The 22,832-nt window shown below is 39.1% G+C and overlaps 1 gene segment (V, D, J or C); it reads right to left on the bottom strand.

Annotated features, from left to right (window-relative positions):
• Window positions 1-17,396: 17,396 nt before the first annotated feature.
• LOC122705836 lies at window positions 17,397-18,052 on the bottom strand. The segment is given in 2 exon segments: window positions 17,397-17,719; window positions 17,940-18,052. Coding segments are annotated over 2 exon segments (372 nt in total).
• Between the last annotated feature and the right edge of the window lie 4,780 nt (window positions 18,053-22,832).

Raw genomic sequence — 22,832 nt, 5'->3', positions numbered from 1 at the left:
TACTGTCTCAACTTAATCTATTTCCCAGAATTTGCTTCTCTGTATTGTTCTTGGTTATGGTTGGCCATGAAAGAGATTTGTGTAAGATTTGGAAGTTACTTGTGGTGAAGCATCCCATCACTTCATGGGAAATAGATGGGGAAACAGTGGAAGCAGTGTCAGACTTTAGTTTTTTGGGCTCCAAAATCACTGCAGATGGTGATTGCAGCCATGAAATTAAAAGACCCTTACTCCTTGGAAGGAAACTTATGACCAACCTAGATAGCATATTAAAAAGCAGAGACATTACTTTGCCAACAAAGGTCCATCTAGTCAAGGTTATGGTTTTTCCAGTGGTCATGTATGGATGTGAGTGTTGGACTGTGAGGAAAGCTGAGCGCCGAAAAATAGATGCTTTTGAACTGTGGTGTTGGAAAAGACTCTTGAGAAGAGTCCCTTGGGCTGCAAGGAGATCCAACCAGTCCATACTAAAGGAGATCAGTCCTGGGTGTTCATTGGAAGGACTGATGCTGAAGCTGAAACTCCAATACTTTGGCCACCTGATGCGAAGAGTTGACTCATTGGAAAAGACCCTGATGCTGAGAGGGATTGCGGGCAGGAGGAGAAGGGGATGACAGAGGATGAGATGGCTGGATGGCATCACCGACTCGATAGTCATGAGTTTGAGTAAACTCCGGGAGTTGGTGATGGACAGGGAGGCCTACCGTGTTGCGCTTCATGGGGTCGCAAAGAGTCGGACACGACTGAGCGACTGAACTGAACTGAACTGAACTGAACTGTGATGAAGTAGTCATGTTTCTAGGTTCCGCTGGTTGGTTCAGGGATACAGAAACTATGGCAACTCATAATGTTGCTGCTGGTCTGGTAGTTCAACTTATTGTTGACTCACAACTCCTCGACCTCCCACCAGATCTCTTACTCATGTTCTCTTTGTCTTTGACCAAGTAAGCATGTAGCATGATGGCATACTTCTGAGGTTTACCCACTACTGTGAGCCTGAAGGAGGTAAGAGAGAGACAGGTTTTAGTGTGTCTTGTGGGGTCCATTGTCCTCATGTACACGTCAGTTTGTCCATGCTTTTTCCAGTTTGTCCACAGTTTGTCCAGTTGCCACATCCAACTTTCCTTCATAAATGGTACTTTAGTTGACTTACAGTGATCTCAAGCTCAAGCCAAATACAAACATAATAGCTTTTATAGACTCTTCCACCAGCTCTAGCCCCTGCCTGTGAATAATCCTTATAACTAATCTTATCGTACATCACTGGTGGTTCTCCTCTGAATATGCTCTGACACGATGTCTAAGAGGAAAGGACTGTATGATAAGTTGCTTCAGTCGTGTCTGACTCTTTGCAACCCCATGGACTGTAGCCCACCACCTTCCTCTGTCCAAGGGATTCTCCAGGCAAGAATATTGGAGTGGGTGGCCGTGCCCTCCTCCAGGGGATCTTCCCAAACCAGGGATCAAATCTGAGTCTCTTATGTCTCCTGCATTGGCAAGTGAGTTCTTTACCCCTAGAGCCTGGGAAGCCCTAAAAGGAAAGGACTAAGGAAATGATTTCCATGATCATTTCAGACTCTAGACCCAGATCTGTGATGTGAGGATCTTTAGGTGAAACTACCATTTTATATTATTGTGGAGCAAGTCTTCAAATTTAGACAACTTTGCACATATTTTGTATGGTTGATTTAAAGTCAAAAATTCAAGAGGAGAATGTTATCAGGAGAGAGTTACTCTGGACACCTGCTTCCATATGTCATGGAAGGAAATTTTATTTAGAATTAAATCCTCTGATGCAGACCACAGATGAAGCAACCACAGGATTATCATTTCTTGTCTAGGATCTACAGGTGTGTATCTCAGGTGTGGTCCTGCAGCAGAGGGACTCTCTCTTATTAAGCTCTGGGGTTTTTGTTAGGCTTTTCCTATTACCTTGAGCACTGTGAGTTCAAAGAGAGCACAGAAGTACTGCAGAATCTTCCAGTTGTAAGGTTGAAATGGTGAGGCTGGAGGATATTTAAGTGATCTCTGAAAATTTATAGAGTGGCGGCCATCCCTTGTAAGGAAAATCATCTCTCCACTAGGAGGCGGCTTATACCAAAACATGTTGTAACCCCTCCAACTTGTTTCACACCGACAGTTCATGGTGACTGCCTCTCCAATCTGAGTGAATATTTCTGCTTGATCTTGAATAACTTTCTGGGCTACACCAGATCCTGTGGAAAAAAGTCAGAAGACAGAGATGAAGCAGTGAATAAAATAGTGTAGGAATTAGGCTCATTTCAGATCACTCTCCCCAAAAAGCCAAACTGAAATCATAAGATGCTTGCTAATTCCAATCCTCCTTTCCTCCTTAAGTCCCTGTGAAGCACCACGTGCCTGTGTGCAGTCCTTTCACCTTGAACACTCACACCCATGTTTGGAAGCATCCCTACCAGAGAAGGTGAAGGCCAGAAATATCCAAAGCAGACTGGAGAGCAGCATGAGGCACGGATTCCCCTACACAAATGTGCTCAGTTCTGCCTCAAGCTTAGAGTTCAGTGTTTTTGTGCACCTGGCAGCACATATGCATAATACCTCAGTTCTTGTGTGACTCCTTCAAACAGGAAGTGGTGTTTGTCATATTCATACATCATGTGGTCTGTGTACAGAAGAGAAAAAACGTCTGACTCACCACAAACTTTTACTTTGTCTATTTTTCTTTCACTGGCAATTAAGTTAGGCTGATCCTGAAAGGAGGCATTGAAAAAACAGTTAGTAATAAAGGTTTGAGCTGAGGGAATTGAGGAACAAACTAGGTGTCATTCACTGATACATATTCAGGACAATTATTTTGCCATACCATTTAAAACACCGTTTGCTTTTTGTTTTTAAACTTTTTATTAGAGTATAGGCAAAATTTTCGTCTGAGGAGGCCTTACAAATAACAAAGAAAAGAAGAGAAAAGAAAAGCAAAGGAGAAAGGGAAGGATATACCCACTTGAATGCAGAATTCCAAAGAATAGCAAGGAGAGATAAGAAGTTCCTCCTCAGTGATCAGTGAAAAGAAATAGGGGAAAACAATAGAATGGGGAAGGCTAGAGATCTCTTCAACAAAATTAGAGATATCAAGAGAACATGTCATGCAAAGATGGGCACAATAAAGGACAGAAATGGTATGGACCTAAGAGAAGCAGAAGATATTAAGAAGAGGTAGCAAGAATACATAGAGAAGCTATACAAAAAAGATCTTCATGATGCAGAAAGCCATGATGGTGTGATCACTCACCTAGAGCCAGACATCCTGGAATGCAAAGTCAAGTGAGCCTTAAGAAGCATTACTACAAACAAAGCCAGTGGAGGTGATGGGATTCCAGTTGAGCTATTTCAAATCCTAAAAGATGATGCTGGGAAAGTGCTGCACTCAATATGTCAGCAAATTTGGAAATCTCAGCAGTGGCCATAGGACTGAAAAAGGTCAGTTTTCATTCCAATCCCAAAGAAAGGCAATGCCAAAGAATGTTCAAACTATGGCACAATTGCACTCATATACATGCTAGCAAAGTAATGCTCAGAATTCTCCAAGCCAGGCTTCAACAATATGTGAACCGTGAACTTTCAGATGTTCAAGCTGGATTTAGAAAAGGCAGAGGAGCCAAAGATCAAATTACCAACATAAGCTGAAACATCGAAAAAGAAAGAGAGTTCCAGAAAAACATCTACTTCTGCTTTATTGACTATTCCAAAGCCTTTGACTGTGTGGATCACAACAGACTGTGGGAAATTCAAGATTGGAATATCAGGCCACCTGACCTTCCTCCTGAGAAGTCTGTATGCAGGTCAAGAAGCAACAGTTAGAACTGGACATGGAACTGGACATGGACTGGTTCAAATCGGGAAAGGAGTACATCAAGGTTGTCTATTGTCACCCTGCTTATTTAACTTATATGCAGAGTACATCATGTGAAATGCCGGGCTGGATGAAGCCATGGACTCAGTAATGAGGCTGGCAAAGTGCTCCTCTCCATTTATTCTGATCAGGTATCCTCAACAGAGGAAAGTTCTGCAGCCTAGGTCTGTGGAATATTCTGCTTCAGGTATGGATTTTGCATCTTGTTTCCCAGCCAATCAGAGATGAGACCACATACATGTGCTAGAAATGCACCATTTCTGCCCTAGAATCAACTTCCTGTGGTTCAAAATGAGGAATCAAACACTGCTTTCTTGAGACCAGCTTCACAAACATTGTGGATATCTCTTAAGAGCTCACAATGCAAAGAAAGCTGACAACCTTTCAGAATTGGGTTGCCTTGGGATGGACTGCTGTTATTCAACTTGAGAGAGATTGGGATTGCACATGTGGCAGGAAACACACTGTGGTTAGGAATCTTTTACATAAAATTTCAATAAAATTGATAAACTTTCAAATCACCAATTTATAAATGTGCGCAAATGCTGTGTGTTAAATTATCTTTGTGCACACTATTCTAATAGAAAATATATGCAATAGAGATATTATTTCCAACTTACAAAAAAGAAAACTAAAGCTGAAAGAGATCAAGTAACTAACTTGAGATCACACATATGGCAGGTAGCATAGTAAGAACCACAATATATATCTATTTGGCTAAGTAGTCTATTCCCTGGATTCCCCAGTGGCTCAGACGGTAAAGAGTCTCCCTGTAATGCAGGAGACACTGGTTCGATCCCTGGGTCAGGAAGATCCCCTGGAGAAGGAGATGGCAACCCACTCCAGTATACTTGCCTGGAAAATCCCATGGACAGAGGAGCCTGGAAGACTACAGTCCATGGGTCACAAAGAGTCAGACACGACTGAGTGTCTTTCCTTTCACTTTCTTTCTTTTTTTTTTATCTTTCTTGATTTTATTTTATTTATTTATTTATTATTTATTTTTTTATTATTATTATTTTTTTTCCAGTGGGTTTTGTCATACATTGATATGAATCAGCCATGGATTTACATGTATTCCCAATCCCGATCCCCCCTCCCACCTCCCTCTCCACCCGATTCCTCTGGGTCTTCCCAGTGCACCAGGCCCGAGCACTTGTCTCATGCATCCCACCTGGGCTGGTGATCTGTTTCACCATAGATAGTATACATGCTGTTCTTTTGAAATATCCCACCCTCACATTCTCCCACAGAGTTCAAAAGTCTGTTCTGTATTTCTGTGTCTCTTTTTCTGTTTTGCATATAGGGTTATCGTTATCACCTTTCTAAATTCCATATATATGTGTTAGTATGCTGTAATGTTCTTTATCTTTCTGGCTTACTTCACTCTGTATAATGGGCTCCAGCTTCATCCATCTCATTAGGACTGGTTCAAATGAATTCTTTTTAATAGCTGAGTAATATTCCATGGTGTATATGTACCACAGCTTCCTTATCCATTCATCTGCTGATGGGCATCTAGGTTGCCTCCATGTCCTGGCTGCCATAAACAGTGCTGCGATGAACACTGGGGTGCACGTGTCTCTTTCAGATCTGGTTTCCTCAGTGTGTATGCCCAGAAGTGGGATTGCTGGGTCATATGGCAGTTCTATTTCCAGTTTTTTAAGAAATCTCCACACTGTTTTCCATAGCGGCTGTACTAGTTTGCATTCCCACCAACAGTGTAAGAGGGTTCCCTTTTCTCCACACCCTCTCCAGCATTTATTGCTTGTAGACTTTTGGATAGCAGCCATCCTGACTGGCGTGTAATGGTACCTCATTGTGGTTTTGATTTGCATTTCTCTAATAATGAGTGATGTTGAGCATCTTTTCATGTGTTTGTTAGCCATCTGTATGTCTTCTTTGGAGAAATGTCTGTTTAGTTCTTTGGCCCATTTTTTGATTGGGTCATTTATTTTTCTGGAATTGAGCTGCAGGAGTTGCTTGTATATTTTTGAGATTAATCCTTTGTCTGTTTCTTCATTTGCTATTATTTTCTCCCAATCTGAGGGCTGTCTTTTCACCTTACTTATAGTTTCCTTTGTAGTGCAAAAGCTTTTAAGTTTCATTAGGTCCCATTTGTTTATTTTTGCTTTTATTTCCAATATTCTGGGAGGTGGGTCATAGAGGATCTTGCTGTGATTTATGTCGGAGAGTGTTTTGACTATGTTCTCCTCTAGGAGTTTTATAGTTTCTGGTCTTACATTTAGATCTTTAATCCATTTTGAGTTTATTTTTGTGTATGGTGTTATAAAGTGTTCTAGTTTCATTCTTTTACAAGTGGTTGACCAGTTTTCCCAGCACCACTTGTTAAAGAGGTTGTCTTTTTTCCATTGTATATCCTTGCCTCCTTTGTCAAAGATAAGGTGTCCATAGGTATGTGGATTTATCTCTGGGCTTTCTATTCTGTTCCATTGATCTATATTTCTGTCTTTGTGCCAGTACCATACTGTCTTGATGACTGTGGCTTTGTAGTAGAGTCTGAAGTCAGGCAGGTTGATTCCTCCAGTTCCATTCTTCTTTCTCAAGATTACTTTGGCTATTCGAGATTTTTTGTATTTCTGTACAAGTTGTGAAATTATTTGTTCTAGTTCTGTGAAAAATACTGTTGGTAGCTTGATAGGAATTGCATTGAATCTATAGACTGCTTTGGGTAGAATAGCCATTTTGACAATATTGATTCTTCCAATCCATGAACACGGTATGTTTCTCCATCTGTTTGTGTCCTCTTTGATTTCTTTCATCAGTGTTTTATAGTTTTCTATGTATAGGTCCTTTGTTTCTTTAGGTAGATATACTCCTCAGTATTTTATTCTTTTTGTTGCAATGGTGAATGGTATTGTTTCCTTAATTTCTCTTTCTGTTTTTTCATTGTTAGTATATAGGAATGCAAGGGATTTCTGTGTGTTAATTTTATATCCTGCAACTTTACTATATTCATTGATTAGCTCTAGTAATTTTCTGGTAGAGTCTTTAGGGTTTTCTATATAGAGGATCATGTCATCTGCAAACAGTGAGAGTTTTACTTCTTCTTTTCCTATCTGGATTCCTTTTACTTCTTTTTCTGCTCTGATTGCTGTGGCCAGAACTTCCAACACTATGTTGAATAGTAGTGGTGAGAGTGGGCACCCTTGTCTTGTTCCTGATTTCAGGGGAAATGCTTTCAATTTTTCACCATTGAGGGTGATGCTTGCTGTGGGTTTGTCATATATAGCTTTTATTATGTTGAGGTATGTTCCTTCTATTCCTGCTTTTTGGAGAGTTTTAATCATAAATGAGTGTTGAATTTTGTCAAAGGCTTTCTCTGCATCTATTGAGATAATCATATGGTTTTTATCTTTCAATTTGTTAATGTGGTGTATTACATTGATTGATTTGCAGATATTAAAGAATCCTTGCATTCCTGGGATAAAGCCCACTTGGTCATGGTGTATGATTTTTTTAATATGTTGTTGGATTCTGTTTGCTAGAATTTTGTTAAGGATTTTTGCATCTATGTTCATCAGTGATATTGGCCTGTAGTTTTCTATTTTTGTGGCATCTTTCTCTGGTTTTGGAATTAGGGTGATGGTGGCCTCATAGAATGAGTTTGGAAGCTTACCTTCATCTGCAATTTTCTGGAAGAGTTTGAGTAAGATAGGTGTTAGCTCTTCTCTAAATTTTTGGTAGAATTCAGCTGTGAAGCCATCTGGTCCTGGGCTTTTGTTTGCTGGAAGATTTTTGATGACAGTTTCGATTTCCTTGCTTGTGATGGGTCTGTTAAGATCTTCTATTTCTTCCTGGTTCAGTTTTGGAAAGTTATACTTTTCTAAGAATTTGTCCATTTCATCCAAGTTGTCCATTTTATTGGCATAGAGCTGCTGGTAGTAGTCTCTTATGATCCTTTGTATTTCAGTGTTGTCTGTTGTGATCTCTCCATTTTCATTTCTAATTTTGTTAATTTGGTTTTTCTCTCTTTGTTTCTTAATGAGTCTTGCTAATGGTTTGTCAATTTTGTTTATTTTTTCAAAAAACCAGCTTTTAGCTTTGTTGATTTTTGCTATGGTCTCTTTAGTTTCTTTTGCATTTATTTCTGCCCTGATTTTTAAGATTTCTTTCCTTCTGCTAACTCTGGGGTTCTTCATTTCTTCCTTCTCTAATTGCTTTAGGTGTAGAGTTAGGTTATTTATTTGGGTTTTTTCTTGTTTCTTGAGGTAAGCCTGTAATGCTATGAACCGTCCCCTTAGCACTGCTTTTACAGTGTCCCATAGGTTTTGGGTTGTTGTGTTTTCATTTTCATTCATTTCTATACATATTTTGATTTCTTTTTTGATTTCTTCTATGATTTGTTGGTTATTCAGAAGCGTGTTATTTAGCCTCCATATGTTTGAAGTTTTAACAATTTTTTCCCTGTAATTGAGATCTAATCTTACTGCACTGTGGTCAGAAAAGATGACTGGTCCTTTCACTTTCAAGTAGTCTATAGTGTTTGGAATTTGCCATGCGACCTACATTTGTGATATTCAGTAAATGTTTAAGTGTTAGCAAAGTTACGTTCTAAAAATACTGGGAACCTACTTTGTGGTTATCCTTCCTAATGGCCCCCAAATGAGAAGTAACCAAATGTGCAACATCTGGTGAGTGGATAAACAAAATGTAATTAATTTGTCAATGAATTTCTATTCATCAATAAATATGAGTGAAATACTAATGTATACTACAAGATAAATATTTTTTCTAAAAAAATATGTTAAGGAAAAATAGCATAACACAAAATTACATATTGAAAGTTCCTATGTATATGAAATATTCATAAAGGAACTTATAAAGCTGTAAATTAGATCAGTGGTTGCCGGGGGGGGCAAACATGGAAATAAAGGACAACTATAATTGGGGATGCAAGATAATTTACTAATAATTATTAAACTGGGAATTCAAAATGGAAGAATTTTAGGAAATGTCACTTATACCTCAGTAGAGTTGCTTAAAAATAAATAAGAATTTTGTCCTGTCTTACTTGTGTCACAGTACAGGAAGAATGTTAGTTTAATTCAACATGTACATATTTATTTAAACAGTGCTTTTGTCCACAATTTCCCTAGGACCTTTAAAAGTTATAAAAGCAACATTGTCTGTGAGCTCAAAATGTAGTTGAAAAAATAAAACATGTCTAGGGAAAATTTGCAAGTATGAGATAGTATTAATAGAAACTGTTCAGAATCTAAATCTACTTCTTGGAATCTGGTACTGCATACTCACTACAAATCTTCTTTCCAGGGAACAATTGAAATAAGCAAAGTAAACAGTATGGTTGTTGTTCAGTAGTTAAGTCGACTATTTGTGACCCCAAGAACTGCAGCATGCTAGGGTCCTCTGTCCTCCACTATGCCCTGGAGTTTGCCCAAATTCATGTCTATTGAGTCAATGATGTTATCTAGCCACCTCATCTCATCTCACCTAAACAGTATGGGACAGGTGCTAAAAATCAGAGCAGTGCCTTCCACCAGCTTAGTCGCTCAGTCATGTATGACTCTTTTCAACCCCATGGACTGTAATCCACCAGGTTCCTTTGTCCATGGGAATTCTTCAGGCAAGTATATGGGAGAGGCTTGCCATGCCCTCCAGGGGATCTTCTCAACCCAGAGGTTGAACCCAGGTATCTTGCACTGCAGGAGGATTCTTTAGCATCTGAGCCACCAGGGAAGCCCATGAACACTCAAATTTAAATCATGTTCTGAAAAGAGAAACAGGATTGGAAGGTTTCTCAATGGCTAACCTCTGGCTTCCCTTCCCAAGAAAAGAAACGCAGCTACAGTTAATAAAGGAATATCTGAAAAGTCTCATTAACGTCTCCTATTCAGAAGTATAAATGTATGTTTGGGGAGGGGATGCTAGACAAACAACAGTGTAGTATAGTGTTAGTTGCTCAATTGTGTCTGACTCTTTGCAACCCCATTGACTGTAGCCCACCAGGCCATGTCCATGGGATTCTCGGGGCAAGAATACCAGAGTGGGTTACCATGCCCTCCTCTGGGAGATCTTGCAGACCCAGAGACTGAACCCATACCTTTTATATCTCCTTCGTTGACAGGCAGGTTCTTTACCACTAGCATCACTTGGGAAGCCCTGACAAACAGAAGTCACTACAAATCAATTTCCTTTTTCTTTTCTCCAGATCACAGCAATCAGCCCACTTGAGGATAAGATCGTAAGAACATGACCACACCATTAAGAAAGCTCATTTGCTATGGAGCTTATTTCTGATGAGACGACTAATTCTTTGATAAATTTACCCACATATTGGAGGGGCTGTGTCCAAACCAGGAAGTATAGGCCTCCAACAGCAGGAAGCATTCCTTCAACTAATGTCACAGAATCCTGAAATCTAAAATTATCATAATTATCTAAAATGGAGGCCAAGTCAATTGACCATTGGGTAAATTAAATAAATCTTCCTGAAGTGGCATGCAGGGTAGAAATGTTGGCAAATATAGATAAATTAAAATGAGCCCCATTTAATCTTTTACTTTAGAGTTTGAATACTGTGGACTCTTAGAAATACTTTTATTTTTTGCACTACACACACACACACACACACACACACAAACACATACTCACATACATTGGCTTCCCAGATGGCTCAGTGGTAAAGAATCCACCTGCAATGCAGGAGACGTGAGTTTGATCACTGGGTCAAGAAGATACCCTGCAGAAGAAAATGGCAACCCACTCCATTATTCTTGCCTGGGAAAGCCTGTGGATAGCGGAGCCTGGCAAGCTACAGTCCACCGGGTCACAAAAAAGTCGGACATGATTTGGCGACTAAACAATATATAGTCCTGGAACATTTCTGGATCCACTTGCCCATGTGGGTTGCAGTGAAGCAAAATGCAGTGTTAATCACAGGGCACCAAGCAAGTAGCCCATGCAGCCAGGACTCAAAAGTCTGGAATTCCCAGATGGCTTTGAGGAAAATGTTTTAAAGATAAGGTGAGGGAAGGGAGTTGTGGGGTGTGTGATAAGCTTGTGGACATTCTTCTGGTTCGTTGGTGGTGAGGTAATCAGGAGTCAACAAAATCAACCTTTTGTTTCCAACCAGTCTGAGTACTGGGGCTTCGTTAGTAGCTGGGACAGTAAAGCAGCCACTTGCAATGTAGGAGACCCAGGTTTGATACCTGGGTCAGGAAGATCTCTGGGAGAAGAAAATGGCAACCCACTCCAGTATTCTTGCCTGGAGATTTCCATGGAGAGAGGAGCCTGGTGACTACAGTCCATGGGGTTGAAAGGAGTCCAACACATTTAAGCAACTAACACACATAGTCTGAGATCTAGTGTTCGTGAGCACATACAGTTAACTTCTTCCACTTGGTAGGGGTTTCAGGTTCTGCAAAACAGCTCAAAGGACTTGGCTCAGAATGTTACACACAGTCCTTGAGGGGGATCTGAAGGTCCTTGAATTTGCTTAATGGCTAAACTATCGGCAAAGACTCTTAAGAGTCCGTTGGACAGCAAGGAGATCAAATCAGTCAAACTTAAAGGAAATCAGTCCTGCATATTCATTGGAGGACTGATGCTGAAGTTGAAGCTCTAATACTTTGGCCCCTTATATGAAGAACTGACTCATTGGGAAAAACCCTGATGCTGGGAAAGATTGAAGGCAGGAGGAGAAGGGGGTGACAGAGGATGAGATGGTTGGATGGCTTCCCCAACTCAATGGACATGAGTTTGAGCAAGCTCTGGGAGTTGGTGACGGACAGGAAGCCTGGCGTGCTGAAGACAAGACTCCACGACTGAACTGAACTCAAAGTATTATTGTTTTGTCTTGTTTGATTGTTTTCCTTTCTTTCTTCATTTTCTCACTTCTCTGATTAAATTTATGCTTTGGAACTTGAGGAAGGTCTAGGAGCTAAAGTTTTTCTACACACAGGAGGCAGAGAGAGGACATTGCAGGGGCAGATGGAGTGGTCTGCTCCAGGAAGGCCTCATAAGGTCCTGCTCAATTACTTATAGATAGATAGATAGTCTCCTGTGTGTGCTGTGTATTGTTCAGGAATGCAGGATGCAACAGTGAAGAGCAATAAAAAAAAAAAAAAAAAAGAAAAAAAGGCCTATAGTGCAGTAGAAGGAGAAAAAATTAAACAGCATTGTTTTTTAAAAAATTAGACAATTTTAAGTAGTGATAAGCACTTTAAAGACATTACAAAACTGTGTTAAGATAGAGAGTGACTCTTGAGATGAGGAAAGGCATCAGCTCTAAGTAGGGTGTGGAGGGAGGGCTCCACTCTGACACTTACTCTGCAACACCAGGCTAGGCATTCAACCTCTCTCATGTTCAATTTTATTTCTGTAAGTAGCCAGTATCTTTCTGCTGGACACTGGGCTCAGCATTAGCATTCTTTATTCCATTCACTGCTTATCAGAACCCTGCATGGTAAATTCTATCAATAGCCACAGTGCAGAGATGAGGAAATGGAAGCGTAAAAATTCTTGTCACAATCCTAAGGTCACACACTAATGAATGCTAGATCTAGAAACACAATCTAAGTCTTTGGTCTTAAGCACTTTGCTCCACTGTCTTCCTAAAGTAGGGTGAACCCAATCTTGAGGGGTTCCAGTAAGAATTGCAAACACACATGCAAATCACCTAGTGCAACACCTTCTCTGTCACAGGCTCTCAACCAGCTGTGGTAATGTACAAAACCTTGGAGGATAGGAAGTCATGGCATGAAATTCCAGACGAGTCTATCTACAAGATAAAGCTCAATATTTTCTGAGGTTTGTTTAGCAGCTTACACAGAAGATTTCATGTATTATCATAAATGTCTGTGGTCTATCATGTTTCTTACTGTAAACGGGAAATCAGTTCCCATTAACTGATGGTAACCACCTTAAATATAAAGTATTACATTGAGACAATGGTAGCATAATATAACATAGAAAGAGTATACCAAGCTGTGTTTGCTACTACAGTCTATTAGTATTTTCATAATTGACTTTTGCTCCCACTTCTCAGGATATTTCTACACTACAAGAAAGGACAAGCAGTAAATGCAATTTGACTCAATACATAAAAACCTCCCATCTTGTGCAACTATTCCAAACTTTCTATTCATGCAGCCATAGTCATCTCATGTGTTTATTTCTCATTTGGAATCAATCACTTTCATATCTGTCTGGCAAAAGCCAAAAAAAAAAAACAACAACAACAACAACAACCAGCCAGTTTTCCTAAATCCCCTCTCTCTTGAATTTTGCATTTCAAAGTTTACTGAATGCTTCAAGTTTGGCAGCTGCTATTGTGATTAGGCTTCCCCACAATTTAATGCAAGATCACTGGAGGGGAGCAGGGAAGCCAGAGAAAGCCTCACAAAATGTTTGAGCAGGACACCAGGTGGCAGTATGTCAGCTTTCATTCTTGCTGCATCCAGTGTGCCAGAGTCAGATTCTCAAGAAGGAAAAACAGATTTAGATAAAGGATTCACAAAGGTGTGATATCTGAGTTGAAACATGAAGGGATTCAGAGGTGCATCATGTTCATATTTGGGGGGATAGCATCACTGGCTCAGTGGTAAAGAATCCACCTTCCAATGGATTCAATCCCGGGGTCTGGAAGACCCCCTAAAGAAGGAAATGTCTACCCACTCCAGTATTCTTGTCTGGGAAACCCCATGGACAGAGGATGAGTCACACATGACTTAGTGACTAAACAACAGCAAAGCGTCACAGGAGAGAGGGAAAAACAAGGGGCACAGGTCTTGATTGGGAAACAAGCTTGGGGTGTTTAAGGAATGAAATCTCATTGTAGCCCCTGTTTTTCCCAGCACACTATTACTTAAGAAACTTACTTAAAAAAAAAAAAAAAAGGAAAAGAAAGAAGAAACTTACTAAAGCATCCGGCACTGTTGACTAGTTAGTGGATGCTTTCCTCATTTACTGACCCTGGGACAGTTGAATCCATGTTTGGCATTTTCCTTCTTAGTTCCCTTTAGCACCCAGTTTAAACCAGTAATGTCACCACCACTGAGACATCCAGCCACCCAGTTCTGGGGCCAAGTGATTCTCCATAGTCCAGACCTTGCTTCTAAGCAGCCCTCTAAAATGCAACACACTGGCTGATAATACAAGGTAGAGAAGCTTTTCACAATTAGGGAAGATAGGTCTCATTCCCGAAGTATTTTTTTTTTTTTAAAGGAAACAAGAAAACCTATCTCTTAGGGTTTTGATATTTGAATTAAATAATGAATCTGAAAGGCAAACACAGTGCCTGACATTGAGTCAAGCTCAGTAAATATAGCAACTTTCTTTTTTCCAGTAAATCCTACCTCTCCTTCAATGTCCAGGTCTGTGACTTGTTACTGTTTGTTCTTTTCTCCACATCGGTTCAATGATGGAAGCTTCTAGAAAATTCACTTAATGACTTAGTTTCCTAGAGACAGTCATTATTTCTCCCTATTTCCTGGAGTCATATTCTCCTAGCCACATTGATACACTCAGAGTACTGAAAGGACCCAGATGGAATGCCGAGATAAGATATTATTTTCATTTCCCTAATTAATAAAAATATTAAGGTTTTTATATATTTATTACCTATTGGATATCTTATTCCTGAGTTGGATCTCCAAGATTTTGTCATTCTTTATTATCTGTTTTCTTAATGATTTAAAGGAACTTCTAACATATTCTGCATTTGAGTCCTTTTTCAGAAATATGCATTGCAAACACAGTTCATCAGTCTGTGCAATCACTTTCAAAACTCTTAGCAGTGATTTATAACAAACACAATTTAAAAATATATTTTCATGTTCACAAGAAACTGGCTTGGGTATTTAGTTTGTTTTCTTTAAATTCTTTCTTTCTTTCTTTCTTTTTTCACCTTGGTAGCTTCTATTTCTCCTGATGTGAAGTTATCAACTCAGTTCAGTAGCTCAGTCATGTACTACTCTTTGCGATCCCATGGACTGCAGCACACCAGGCTTACCTGTCCATCACCCACTCCTGGAGCTTGCTCTAACTTAAGTTCATTGAGTCAGTGATGCCATCCAACCATCTTATCCTCTGTATTCCCCTTCTCCTGCCTTCAATCTTTCTCAAAATCAGAGTCTTTTCCAATGAGTCAGTTCTTCGCATCAGGTGGCCAAAGTATTGGAGTTTCAGCTTCAACATCAGTCCTTCCAATGAATATTCAGGACTGATTTCCCTTAAAATTGACTGGTTGGATCTCCTTGCAGTCCAAGGGACTCTTAAGAGTCTTCTCCAACACCACAATTCAAAAGCATCAATTCTTCAACACTCAGCTTTATGGTCCAACTTTCACATACATGCACAACTCCTGGCAAAACCATCGCTTTGACTAGAGGGACCTTTGTTGGTAAAGTAATGTCTCTGCTGTCTAGCTTTGTCACAGCTCTTCTTCCAAAGAGCAAATGTCTTTTAATCATTCTTAGTGATATTTCCCAGAATATAATGCCTTGCAACATCTGTCAAAACCAGAGTGGTGGACTTGCAGAATTCCTTATTCAAAGTTATGGCTTTCCTCATAGCATTCCTCCTGAATAAGGAGATTGCTTTATAGGAAGTCAAGTATAGCAGTGAGGGGAAGTGCTTGCTATGAGCAAACAGGTTATGGGATGGGTAATGGAAGAGGTCATTATAAACACCAGCTACAATCATATGGTCATTTGCAGGAATGAGAACAATAATACTTACAAAAATTTGTTTTTCATTTTGATATGAATATTTTTATGTGTTAAATTAACCAATTTTAACTCCCCTCTCCCATTTTCCTGCATGTAGTAACATAAGAAAGGTATGCCAACATAAATCAATCTTATATCTTATTTTATCTCAGTAGTGAAGATACAGGTTTCAGCGGGAGAGTGTGGCTAGCTAAAAGATAAGATAACATCACCTACAAATGGATAAATGAACTTGCTCTGATCTTTGAAGGATAAGGTTAGAAGACTTTGGGTTGAATGAGGAATTACTGCATCATAATAGCAAGAAGTGTGGTGCTGGAGAAGACTCTTGAGAGTCCCTTGGACTGGAAGGAGATCAAAGTAGTCAATCCCAAAGGAAATCAACCCTGAATATTCATTGGAAGGACTGATGTTGAAGCTGAAACTCCAATACTTTAGCCACTTGTTGAGAAGACCCAACTCATTAGGAAAGACCTAGCAGGATGCTGGGAAAGATGGAAGGCAAAAGAAGAGGGCAGCAGAGGATGAGACGGTTGTATGGTACCACCAAATCAATGGACATGAATTTGAGCAGACTCTGGGAGGTAGTGGAAGACTGGTGAGCTGCAGTCCATGGAGTCACAGTCAGACACGACTTAGTGACTGAACAGCAACAACAGCATTAGCAAGAAGCATAGCTTTCCAATTGTCCTTATTCAAAAGTGGTTAAAAGAGTACAGATGGATGACAAGTTAACAAAGAGGGTACTGTAGCAGGTTTGATCTATCTTAACTAACTGGAAACATCTTTCCAAGAATTTGCTTCTCATGTTGTTCTGACTAAGGGTTGGCCACCAAAGGAACTTGTCTAACATTTGGAAAGTCATTGTGGTGAAGTAGCCATAGTTTTTATGTTTGGGGATTTGGTGCAGGACTCCAGGGACTATGGTTAATCACACATGTTGCTGCTGATCTGATAGCTCATCTTATTGTTGACTCACAACTCCTTCACTTCCAACCAAATCTCCTCCTCATCTTCTCTTTGTCTTGGGCCAAGTATATATGTAGCATGATGCCAAATAACACCTAGTTCTCCTAAGGTCACCCACTACTGTGAAACTGAGGGAGGTGAGACATAGACAAGTTTTAGTGTGTCTTTGTGGGCTCCATTATCTTCATGGTTCTAGTATGTCATTTGAGTCACAGTTCGTCCATGCTTCAGTCTCTATCCAATGTTCTTCTACAAATATTACTCCAATGACTAACACTAAATTCAGTCTCAACACCAGATACTAAGATAACAGCTTTGTATACACTCTTCCACCAGACTTAGCAATTGCCTGAATTCTAATCTTTATAACTAATTTCTTATTCGACACCAGTAGTGGTTCTGCTTCTCTGATTGTACCTTAAATGACAAAAGTCTAAGAAGAAAGGACTAAGGAAATGATTTTCATGATGATTCATGATAACTATACCCAGATTTGTGATGTGAGTATATTTTAGGGAAACTGTCACTTCAAATTATTGTGGAGGAAGTTTACAGCTTTAGACAACTTGGCACATCTTCTGTATGATTGACTTAAAGCCAAGAATTCAAGAGAACATATTAGTCGACAATCACTCTGGACACCTGCTTCCAAATGACATCAAAGAAGCTTTTATTTAGAATTTAATTCTCTGATCTAGACTACAGATGAAGAAACCGCAGGACTACCATTTCTTGTCTGGGGTCTGCAGGTGTGCATTTCAGCTGGGGTCCTGCGGCAGGGGGTCTCTTGTTTATTTAGTTCTGGGGTTTTTGTTCAGTCTTTCCTATTTCTTCAAGCACTGTGAGTCCAAGAGAGCACAGAAGTACTTTGCAGAATCTTCCAGCTCTATGGCTGAAATGGTGAGGCTGATAGAATTATGAGCTTTCTGGAAATTTACAGAGTAGCGGCCGTGCCTTGCATTCCCATGATCTGAATACTGACGAATAAGATAAGTCATCTGTTCACTGGGAAGCTGCTTGTACCAAAAAATGTAGTACTTGTACACGTCCCAACTTGTCTCATACTGACAGTTCAGGGTGACTGTCTTCCCCACTTCACTGAGTATGTCTGGCTGGTCTTGAGTAACACTCTGGGCCACACCAGATCCTGTGGGGAAAAAAACAAGAAAACAGAGCTGAAATAATGAACAAAATAATGTAGAAATTAGACTAACTTTGGACCCAAATGTTTACAAACCAAACTGAAATCCTAAGATGCTTGCTTTTCTCCAACCTCCTTTCTTCCCCAAGTCCCTGTGAAGTAACACATGCCTGTGTGCAGTCCTTTCACCCTGAACACTCACACCCATGTTTGAAAGCATCCCTACCAGAGAAGGTGAAGAACAGGAACACCCAGAGCAGGCTGGAGAGCGGCATGAGGCATGAAGTCCCCAGCACAAGTGTGTCTACTTCTGCCTCAAGCTAAGATTTTAGTGTTTTTAAATTCCTGGCAGCACAAATATATAGTATATGGTTCTTGTGTGACTCCTCCCAAACAGGAAGTAGGGTGTTATGTTCATCGACCACGTGGTCTGTGTACAGATAAAGTCTGGCTCATCACACACTTTTACTTTGTCCACTTTTCTTTCCCTGGTCATTATGTTTGGCATATCCTGAAAAGGGGCATGAAGAAAGAAATTAATATTAAAGGTTTGAACTGAGGGAAAATGAAGATTAAACAAGTTGACATACATTTTAAAATTTTTATTTATTTTAATTGGAGGCTAATTACTTTACAATATTGTAGTGGTTTTTGCCATACGTTGACATGAATCAGCCATAGGTGTACATGTGTTCCCCATCCTGAACTCCCCTCCCACCTCCCTCCCCGTCCCATCCCTCAGGGTCATTCCAGTGCACCAGCCCTGAGCACCCTGTCTCATGCCTCGAATCTGGACTGGTGATCTCTTTCACATATGGTAATATACATATTTCAATGCTATTCTCTCAAATCATCCCACCATCACCTTCTCCCACAAGTCCAAAAGATTGTCCTATACATCTGTGTTTCTTTTGCTGTCCCACATATAGGGTCATCGTTACCATCTTTCTAAATTCCATATATATGCATTAGTATACTCCACTGGTGTTTTTCTTTCTGACTTACTTCACTGTGTATAATAGGCTCCAATTAGAACTGATTCAAATGCATTCTTTTTAATGGCTGAGTAATATTCCATCGTGTATATGTACCACAGCTTTCTTATCCATTCGACTGCTAATGGGCATCTAGTTTGCTTCAATATCTTGGCTATTATAACAGTTCTGTGATGAACATTGGAGTACATGTTTCTCTTTCAATTCTGGTTTCCTCAGTGTGTATGTGCAGCAGTGGGATTGGGTCATATGACAGTCCTATTTCTAGTTTTTTAAGGAGTCTCCACACTGTTCTTCATCGTGGCTTTACTAGTTTGCATTCCCACCAACAGTGTAAGAGGGTTCCCTTTTCTCCACACCCTCTCCAGCGTTTATTGCTTGTAGACTTTTGGATAGCAGCCATTCTGACCAGCATGAGATGGTACCTCATTGTGGTTTTGATTTGCGTTTTTCTGATAATGAGTGATGTTGATCATCTTTTCATGTGTTTGTTAGCCATCTGTAAGTCTTCTGTGGAGAAATGTCTGTTTAGTTCTTTGGCCCATTTTTTGATTGGGTTGTTTATTTTTCTGGAGTTGAGCTGCAGGAGCTGCTTGCATATTTTTTAGATTAATTCTTTGTTAGTTACTTCATTTGCTATTATTTTCTCCCAATCTGAGGGCTGTCTTTTCACCTTGCTTATAGTTTCCTTCATTGTGCAAAAGCTTTTAAGTTTAATTAGGTCCCATTTGTTTATTTTTGCTTTTATTTCCATTACTCTGGGAGGTGGGTCATAGAGGATCCTGCTGTGATTTATGTCAGAGAGTGTTTTGCCTATGTTTTCCTCTGGAAGTTTTTTAGCTTCTGGTCTTACATTTAGATCTTTAATCTATATTGTTTATTTTTGTGTATGGTGTTAGAAAGTGTTCTAGTTTCATTCTTTTACAAGTGGTTGACCAGTTTTCCCAGCACCACTTGTTGAAGAAATTGTCTAGTCTCTATTGTATATTCTTGCCTACTTTGTCAAAGATAAGGTGTCCATAGGTGCATGGATTTATCTCTGGGCTTTCTATTCTGTTCCATTGACCTATATTTCTGTCTTTGTGCCAGTACCATACTGTCTTGATGACTGTGGCTTTGTAATATAGCCTGAAGTCAGGCAGGTTGATTCCTCCAGTTCCATTCTTCTTTCTCAAGATTGTTTTGGCTATTCGAGGTTTTTTGTATTTCTGTACAAATTGTGAAATTATTTGTTCTAGTTTTCTGAAAAATACCATTGGTAGCTTGATGGGGAGTGCCTTGAATCTATAGATTGCTTTGTGTAGTACACTCATTTTCACTATATTGATTCTTCTGATCCATGAGCATGGTTTATTTCTCCATCTATCTGAGTCATCTTTGATTTCTTTCATCAGTGTTTTATAGTTTTCTATATATAGGTCTTTTGTTTCTTTATGTAGATATATTCCTAAGTATTTTATTCTTTTCGTTGCAATGGTGAATGGAATTGTTTCCTTAATTTCTCTTTCTGTTTTCTCATTGTTAGTGTACAGGAATGCAAGGGATTCCTGTGTGTTAATGTTATATCCTGCCGCTTTACTATATTCATTGTTTAGCTCTAGTAATTTTGGTGGATTCTTTAAGGTTTTCTATGTAGAGGATCATGTCATCTGGAAACAGTGAGAGTTTTACTTCTTCTTTTCCAATCTGGATTCCTTTTATTTCTTTTTCTTCTCTGATTGCTGTGGCTAAAACTTCCAAAACTATGTTGAATAGTAGTGGTGAGAGTGTGCACCCTTGTCTTGCTCCTGACTTTAGGGGAAATGCTTTCAATTTTTTACCATTGAGGATAATGTTTGCTGAGGGTTGATCATATATGGCTTTTATTATGTTGAGGTATGTTCCTTCTATTCCTGCTTTCTGGAGGGTTTTTTTTTTTTTTATCATAAATGGGTGTTGAATTTTGTAAAAGGCTTTCTCTGCATCTATTGAGATAATCATGTGGCTTTTATCTTTTAATTTGTTAATGTGATGTATCACATTGATTGATTTGTGGATATTAAAGAATCCTTGCATCCCTGGGATAAAGCCCATTTGGTCATGATGCATGATCTGTTTAATATGTTATTGGATTCTGTTTGCTAGAATTTTCTTAAGGAATTTTGCATCTATGTTTATCAGTGATATGGCCTGTAGTTTTCTTTTTTGTGGAATCTTTGTCTGGTTTTGGTATTAGGGTGATGGTGGCCTTAAGGAATGAGTTTGGAAATTTACCTTCCTCTGCAAATTTCTGGAAGAGTTTGAGTAGCATAGGTGTTAGCTCTTTAAATTTTTAGTAGAATTCAGCTGTGAAGCCAAAGTTGACATACATTGATTCAGTAAAATAATTTTGTCATCCTCTTTAAGATATAATTTAGTCTAGCCTAAGAGATATTCTTGTAATCTACTGATTTGTCATTCATTTAGCTTATACTTACTTTTCTCTGTCCAGAATCTAGTGACTATTTTAAAACATTCACAGAACTTAGGACTTCTGAGTGAATAGCAATCTTATACAAAAGAATTAATGTACCTCTGTCTTTTTTTCTTTTTCTTTTTTACTGTGTTCCAGGGCTCCACTTTGATTTTTCAATAAATAAAATCACTTTAACATAAAATGACTTTAAAAAATCAGCCCATCTGAATTTCAGAGTCTATTCAGTGGTGTATATTTAAATGAAATTATAATTGGAATATTATTCTTTTTAAATTTTATATTGAATCTTATGTATTAAACTTTGAGTGCAATCAGGCTATTCAATCCTGTTACCTCTAAATGTAGAATTGTACTTATTAGATCATCTGTCCTAGAGTCATTCTCATGTTACATTTTCTGTCTCGTTGGTCCAGAGTGTTCAGTCTCATTTGTCATTTGCTCATTATTATTTCTCTTTGTAAAATAAAGATAAGCATGCCAGATCTTTCTCTGGTGTAATGCTATAATGCACTCCTACAAAACTTAATATTTACAGACTGTAGACACTTAGTACCTGTCAACACCAGAGAAGCTGGTGACTGAAGTTCTCCACACTGTTTCATGTTCATGTGGAATGTAGCTGTCAATCTTCCATTTGCTTTCATTGCTGTAATAGATGAATTAATATAAAAGAACCAAAGGCAAATAAACAAGTAGAAAAGAAAATACAGACAAGGTCTAAAATAGTGCCATTTCATGGAATTTAAGATCAAAATAACTCATGAATACTGAAGCAGGGAGGATAGTTTGTATTTATCTGAAACATCTACTCTTCTTTCTCATTTCACTTCTGAGTGCTGACAGGCAACGAATGCCTGGGCTTGAAATTATTTGTACCTAAGCAGCTTCCAAAGCAGCATGATATAATAAAATATAAATATATACTAATATAATAATTACATATATCAAGAAATTGGTATTGATGAAATTTTATCAAAATACCATAACCTTATACATCAGTTTTTACATACATTCTTTGGTTTCAATGCATCAGTCCATGAAGTTTTATCACATGTATTGGTTCTTGTACCACCACTAAAATCATGACACAAAATTGTTTTGTCTCTTAAAGAAATCTCCTCTGCACACCCCCCCCATCCCTGCAGCTCTTTCTAACCCTGACTACTGATCTCTTTTTCATCTCTAATTTTGTTCTTTGAGAATGTTGTTTAAGTAGAATCACAGTATGTATACAATCATAATAATCCAATAAGTGTAATCATACACCAAATAGCCTCTGAGATTGACTATTTCTTCATTCAGCATAACATCCTGAGAGCCACTTAGGCTATTGTTTTATAGTTGCTAAGTCATGTCCCACTCTTTTGCAACCTCACTAACTGTAGACTTCAAGGCTCCTCTGTCCTTGGAATTTTCCAGGGAAGAATACTGGAGCAGGTTGCCATTTCCTTCTCCAGGGGATCTTCCCCACCCAGGGATCAAACCCCTGCCTCCTGCATTGCAGGCAGATTCTTACCACTGAGCCACCTCGGAAGCCCCATCTAAGCTATTGCATGTATCAGTAGTCTGTTTCTTTTAATCACTACAGACTGTCACCAACTTATGATGTCTTGACCTTGGATTTTTGACTTTACAGTGGTAAGAAAATGATGCACATTCAGTAGAAACC

This window comes from Cervus elaphus, chromosome 12 (genome assembly GCF_910594005.1).
Source record: "Cervus elaphus chromosome 12, mCerEla1.1, whole genome shotgun sequence".
In the NCBI taxonomy this organism is placed as follows: domain Eukaryota; kingdom Metazoa; phylum Chordata; class Mammalia; order Artiodactyla; family Cervidae; genus Cervus; species Cervus elaphus.
This window is presented reverse-complemented; position numbering and strand designations above follow the sequence as displayed.